Consider the following 7,500-nt stretch of genomic DNA (forward strand, 5'->3'; position numbering starts at 1 on the left):
TTGGAACCATGCAGTTCTCAGTTCAATCCATCATATAGTATATTGCGCTAGTGTTTTCAAGTTTCATTTTTATTTAACAAATGCTGTGGCAGGGATTGCATTCGAGAATGTAACCATCATTTATAACATTGCTTCTATTCAAATTGCTTCTCACTTAATGAAGTAACTTAATTTAGTAAGTTCTGGAGTGTTGTAAATATTTCTGAGTGGAACATATAGTGCTGCTATAAGAATGTTGTAGTAATGTTTTTATGATAGTGTAGAATATATTTCTGAGTGGTACAAATAGTATTCGAAGGTGTTTATAAACCATTTAAGAAACACACAAAAACCGTTAGATTCACTTCAACATTTAAATTTAATTTGTCAAAATATTTTCGTCGCTTTGAGACAGCGACCTGTTCACTAACAAAATTCCGCGCTGCATCTCCTGTCAGTGAACAGGTTGTGGTCTCAAAGTGACGAAAATATTTTGACAAATTAAATTTAAATGTTGAAGTGAATCTAACGGTTTTTGTGTGTTATTTAAATGGCTTATAAACAACTTCCACACTGCAATTGTTTTTGTTTCAGCACATGATCTCAGATCAGGTCACTTGCTATACAAGTACATCTCTGTAACAAATAGTATTATTATAATAGGGGCAATGGCCCAGTGGTTAGGTCAGCGGACTCGCAGTTGGAGGATCGCGGTTTCAATTCCCAGACTGAGTGTTGTGCGTGTTTATTGAGCGAAAACACCTAAAAGCTCCACGAGGCTCCAGCAGGGGGTGGTGGCAACCCCTGTTGTACTCTTTTGCCCCAACTTTCTCTCACTCTTTCTTCCTGTTTCTTGAGTAAAGCTACGATGGACTGGCATCCCATCCAGCTGGTGGGGGTGAGGGGAACACATACACCATAGAAACTGGGAAACCGGGCTCATGAGCCTGGCTAGGCTTTAAAAAGGGCGCATAAATAAATAAATTATAATAGCACTATGTAAACCTCCTCGAAGAATGTGAAGACACAGGCTGGAAAGCAGAGCATTTTCCAATTGAAGTTGAGGATTCATTGGACACTGAGTGAAACAACGGTTGTTATTATTAGGCCCAACTCCTTGTAAAGCAAATACTACCACGAGTGATATCAAGACTACAGTGGAAAAGGCTAGTCACTGGATTTGGATTAAAAGAGATGATGAGCAATGGCTAGAAGAATATTGAGCAAAACCTGATAACCAGTTGATCTAGCAAGCAGGGGCCTCATTTCAGTGAGGTGGGGTGGTGTAATGATGCCATCGAGAGGTAGGATCTGTAATGGTGTACATTCTCTCCTGATGACCCAATAAACTTGCTAGCATCCAGTATGTGGAGCTTTCAACGAGTAGCACTTGCATTTACAAGTTGTTTGCAAAAAGAATAAATATTATTCTTTAGTAAGTAACTTCATTTATGCTTGTATTACAATCTTCTCGTGAGTTTGTGGACTATTACAGGGAGGGCATTATAAGAGACATTATAAACAAGAACAGGAAGGAAAAAAAAATTCTGTATCATTGAGTGTCCTTCTCAGGAGCATGAGATCAATCAAACAATAAATAAATTAATCTGTCTATATATATCAATCAATTAATTGAACAGTTTATACTGTTATGTTATAATGAAAGTTTTCTCATGAAATCTGTTTGCGACAGAGGTAATCCTATAATCTCATAAATACATCAGGTTGGTAAAGCAACTTTTCAGAGTTACTGCGACTGATTGGATTAAGTTCAGATGATGGCATGTGAGCTTTCAGGAACAAAGCTTGGCACATGTCATTATTTCATTAACATTACTACTACTACTACTACCAGTGTTGTTGTTGCTGTTGTTGTCATTGCAATACAGCACCACAACCTCAAGCCTCACGTCATCGCAGATTGCTGCTGCGCAGATCGCTGCTGTGCAGGCCACCTTGCACGACGAAAGAAAAAATACTGGAAATGAAGCACCAGCCTTTTATGAAAGAGGTGTAGTTTATTATTTCTGAAGAGATATCCAATCCTAACAGCATCTTGTATTATGTATACTCACATCTAAACATTCAGAAATATCTACAACACTTACAGAACACTGTTACAGCACTATCATTACACCATTATCTGTTCCACTCAGAAATATCTATAGCACTCTAGAACATTATTATGGTACTGTCATAAGGTGGCGTGTTGGCAGAATCATTAGCACACTGGATGAGATACTTAGCAGTATTTCACCCATTGCTACGTTCTAAGTTCAAATTCCACTAAGGTCAACTTTGCCTTTCGTCCTTTTGGGGTTGATAAATTAAGTACCAGTGAAACACTGGGGTCGATGTAATTGACTAGTCCCCTCTCCAGAAATTTCAGGCCTTGTACTTTTAGTAGACAGGGTTATTATAGTACTATCATAACAATACTATTTCTCCTGCTCAGAAATATCTACAACTCTATCATAAAAAACACTATTACAATATTATCACAACAGCATTATTATGCCTGTAACATCATTATTTATCCCACTCAGAAATACCTACAGCTCTATCATATAAACACCATTACAGCATTATTGTAACAACACTGCCACACTCAGACATGTCTACAACATTATCATAGCAATATTATTACAATGTTCATAACAATATTTGTCACAGAAATGTCTTGGCACTTGTGCCAGTGGCATGGGAAAAGACATTCGAGCGAAATCGTTGCCAGTGCCAATAGACTGGCTCCTGTGCAGGTGGCATGTAAAATACACCATTTCGAGCGTGGCCATCGTCATTACCGCCTGACTGGCCTTCGTGCCGGTGGCACGTAAAAGCACCCACTACACTCTCGGAGTAGTTGGCGTTAGGAAGGGCATCCAGCTGTAGAAACTCTGCCAAATCAGATTGGAGCCTGGTGTAGCCATCTGGTTCACCAGTCCTCAGTCAAACCGTCCAACCCATGCTAGCATGGAAAGCGGACATTAAACGATGATGATGATGATGATATCTGTTCCACTCAGAATTATTCACAATACAAAAGCAGTTAAATAATTGAACCAATACATTGGACTAAATGCATCTCTTCCTACATTTTAGGCCTTGTACCTATCTGAGAAAATCAATTCTTTTAAACCCATTTTTAGCAAATGTTTTTGTTTGTTTTTGTTTTTGTTTTTGTTTTTTTTTCTGTTTGTCTTTTTATTTAATTTATTTTTCTCATCCTGTTTTCCATTGTTTACAATATTTTCCCCCTCTCTCTTATCTATTCTTTATTTGTTATTTATCTTTTGTTTTGTTTGTTTTTTTACAGTTTCTTTCTTTCTTTCCTTCCTAACTTCTTTTTCTTCTTTTTTTGCCTTTTTTTCTTATCAATTGTTTTTCTTTCCTTCTTTTTTTTCTATCCCTTCTGTCTTATCTCCTTTTGTTTTTCTTTTCGTTCGTTCTTTCTTTCTTTCTTTCTTTCCTAACTTTTCTTTTTCTTCTTTCATTATTTGCTTTTGCCTTTTTTTCTTATCAATTTTCTTATCTTTCCTTCTTTTTTTCTATCCTTTCTGTCTTATCTCCTTTTCTTTTTCTTTTCTTTCTTTCTTCTCTCCCCCCTCCTCTCTCTATTACTATAAACTTCATTCAATAATGAATTTCTCCCTCACTCTTGCCTCTTCCTCTTTTCCCTCTCTATCCAACCAATCTAACAATCCAATCCCTCCATCTCTCACTCTCTATTTCCCCCTCTATATAACCCCCTCACTCTCTCTCTCTCTCACTCTCTCTCTTTCACTATCATTTCTCCTTCTCTAATTCCATCTCCAATTCTCCAAAGCCTTTCTCTCTCTCTCTCTCTCTCTCTCTAACGTTAGCATTTTATCATTCCAGGCTTATCACCATTGGCAGAGCCACAATGTACACAATGCAGGAGTGGATGACATGGTACTCCTACAGAAGATCTCGGTGCCAGCCATCAGCGAGAATCTTAAGAAACGGTTGAAAGAGAAAATCATCTATGTATCCTTTTAACAATGCTTTTATTTTGTCCCCACCCCTCTCACTCACTCTCACTTTCTGCATTTTCTCTTTCTCACTTTTCTCTCTCTCTCTACCTGTATTTCTCCCCCTCTTTCCATCTCTGTATTTATCTCTTTTTCACTTTCTCTCTCTCTTTCCCTCTCTCACTTTCTCTGTCTCTCACACTTTGTCTCTTACCTCTTTCATGTTCTTTCTCTCTCATACACACTTCCTTTCTCTTTCATTCTTTCTTTTACATTCTCTCTTTCTTGCACATATCTTCTCTCTCACTTTCTCTCTCTCTCTCTCTCTCTCTCTCTCTCTCTGTTTCTTACTTTCTCTCTTTCTCTTATATTCTATCTCACTCCCTTCCTCACTTTTTCTCATTCCATTCTCTCTCTCTCTCTCTCTTTGTGGTTCTGTCTTCATTCTGTCTGTCTTCTTTCTCTCTACTCATCAAGTTCTATTAATAATAATAATAATAATAATAATAATAATAATAATAATAATAATAATAATAGTGTGCCTTGGGTATGTTCTGTGGTTTGTTGTGATGCTCTTATTTTTACTGTATTGAAAGTGTTTTACGTTGGATGTGTGCAGTGCTTAGTAGTGCTATTTTCTGTATGTTATATACACTTGTTAGTCCTGGTGTTTTTGTTATGTCTTAACAAGTATATGTGACAACTTCACTACATCTTGCGATTAAGGATTTTAAAGTCAGAACCAACAAAACTGATCTTCATCAGGTTGTGTATACAGAGGGTATTCTTCCATTTGGAAAGGCGTTTCTGCCAATATTCTTGATTTGTATCCTTAACTCTTTAATCACAGACTTACATTGGACCAGTGTTAATATCAGTAAATCCATTCCAACAGTTGCAGATATTTACTGATAAACATGTTGATATGTATGAAAGAGCCGTGAGTAACCATTTTTGTCGTATTATTTGCTTTGTTTCTGTTTCTCACTGCTTCTTTAACGGTTCTTTTGTTCACATCATAGAAATTTAGAAACTGTAAGAGTATGTGAAATAATTCATTTTAAACTGTGGAGAATGTAAATGTTGGATAAAAAGCATTTTGGATAGAAAAAGTGGAAGGTTATCTGTGGCACACAATCTACATCTTGTGTTGCCTTTTTGATTTTTTCTATCTAGATATTAGCCCAATATTTACATGCTATTATTTATAGCAGTCAAGAAGGCAATGAGCCAGCAGAACCATTAGCACACTAGTGTATGGTGGCATTTTGTGCATATTTACATTCTGAGTTCAAAAATCTGCCGAGGTCATCTTTGGCTTTCATCCTTTTGAGGTTGATAAAATAAGTACCAGTTGAGTGCTGGGGATCAACGTAAATTGCTGGCCTTGTGCCAAAATTTGAAACCATTATTCATAGCAGTCCTGGACAACTTGCAACCTGTGGGACTTTCTGAATGACATGCCAAATGAAAAATTACCTTCAGGCTCTTTTAGTAGTGTGGCTTGCCTAATGAGGACTCATGTCTCATGTGACCCACTTCTCGGAAATGTTGCTCATGCCTGATTTATAGCTTTATCTACTTAGAGTTCTACAAGCTATGGTTGTGTGGTAGGAAGTTTGCTTCCCAGCCACAGGGTTCTGGGTTCAGTCTCACTACATGGCACCTTGAACAGACCAAAGCCTCGTGAGTGGATTTGGTAGATGGAAACTGAAAGAAGCCTATTATATATATATCTATGTGCCAGTGTTTGTCCCCCCCCCACCGCTTGACAACTGGTGTTTGTGTGTTTATGTCCTTGTAATCTAGGGGTCTGGTAAAAAATAAATCAATAGAATAAGTATCAGGCTTGAAAATAAAAATACTGGAGTCTATTCATTTGATTGAAATTCCTCAAGGCGTTGCCCCAGTATGGCCACAGTCTCTTGACTGAAACAAGTAAAAGACAAAAGATAAATCAAAAGCAAATTATTTCGTGTTCTCTTGTATTTTTTGTTTGACCTCACTTTGACAGTGACCCGATGTCTGTCTGTGTGTCTTCTTATGTATCTGTTTGTCTCTCCTATTTGTTTCTCTGTGAGGATTTGAACTCTTCATCCAAATGTGATTTTTGTATTATAAGAAAAAAAATTTTCTCTCTCTGAAGAATTTTTAATAGGAAATTCCTTACATTATATATATAACATGTAAATTTTTGGAATTACTACGAGCAAACAACAAAACTATGTGTATTGGAGAAAAATAATACCAAAAGATTTCCATTTTCCTGTTTTGTTAACCCTTTAGTGTTTAAACTGGCCATATCTGGCCCAGATGTTCTATATGTTTTATATTCAAACTGGCAATATCTAGCCTCTCACACCTAACCTACATTGACATTCTAAAAATAGAAACCTCAAAGCTATAAGATAGTGCATGATTAATTCAAAACAATTTGAGTGAAAAAATATTACATTTAACAGAGTAATCTGAACACTAAAGGGTTAAACATCAGCTCTACAAATAATATTTCTGTAATTCCCAATTTTAATATGTATTTTGATTAACATACATATAGGCGCAGGCACGGCTGTGTGGTAGGAACCACATGGATCCGGGTTCAGTCCCACTGCGTGCACCTTGGGCAAGTGTCTTCTACTATAGCCTTGGGCTGACCAAAGCCTTGTGAGTTGATTTGGTAGATGGAAACTGAAAGAAGCCCGTCATATATATATATATATATATATATATATATATATATATATATATATATATATATATATATGTATATATATATATATATATATATGTATATATATATATATATTTCCATAAACAACATTGCCCAGACTTGTGCTTCAGAGGGGAACTTTCTAGGTGCATGTGCGTGAGAAGACCCGGCAAGCCAAGTGAGATCGTTGCCAGTGCCCCTGGACTGGCTCTTGTGCGGGTGGCACATAAGATGTACCATCCTGAGCGTGACCGTTGCCAGTACCGCCTGACTGGCCTTGTAGGGTTTTCGAGCGAGATCGTTGCCAGTGCCCCTGGACTGGCTCTTGTACGGGTGGCACATAAAAGACACCATTTCGAGTGTGGCCGTTTTTGTGCGGGTGACACGTAAAAGCACCCACTACACTCTCTGAGTGGTTGGCGTTAGGAAGGGCATCCAGCTGTAGAAACTCTGCCAAATTAGATTGGAGTCTGGTGTAGCCATCCGGTTGCACCAGTCCTCAGTCAAATCGTCCAACCCATGCTAGCATGGAAAGCGGACGTTAAACGATGAGGATGATGATGATGATATATATGTATATATATATATATATATATGTATATATATATATATATATATATATATGTATATATATATATATATATATATATATATATATATATATATATATATATATATATATATATATATATATATATATATATGTATATATATATATATATATATATATGTATATATATATATATATATATATATATATATATGTATATATATTTATATATATGTATATATATATATATATATATATATATATATGTA

The 7,500-nt window shown here is 36.4% G+C and overlaps 1 protein-coding gene across 4 annotated transcripts in view; it reads left to right on the forward strand.

The window, feature by feature from the left end:
- Window positions 1-7,500, forward strand: part of LOC106870824 (unconventional myosin-Ie) — a 156,746-nt gene that overhangs the window by 95,288 nt on the left and 53,958 nt on the right. For 3 of the 4 annotated variants that reach the window (XM_089360854.1, XM_089360855.1, XM_089360856.1), the window contains 2 exons: window positions 3,859-3,987; window positions 4,822-4,911. In XM_089360854.1, the coding sequence (XP_089216980.1) occupies window positions 3,859-3,987; window positions 4,822-4,911 (219 nt within the window). Of the gene's footprint in view, window positions 1-1,868; window positions 1,991-3,858; window positions 3,988-4,821; window positions 4,912-7,500 lie in introns of those variants that run through there. The other variant, XM_089360853.1, reaches the window with a different exon arrangement.

Source organism: Octopus bimaculoides, chromosome 12 (genome assembly GCF_046866305.1).
Source record: "Octopus bimaculoides isolate indiv1 chromosome 12, ASM4686630v1, whole genome shotgun sequence".
Classification (NCBI taxonomy): domain Eukaryota; kingdom Metazoa; phylum Mollusca; class Cephalopoda; order Octopoda; family Octopodidae; genus Octopus; species Octopus bimaculoides.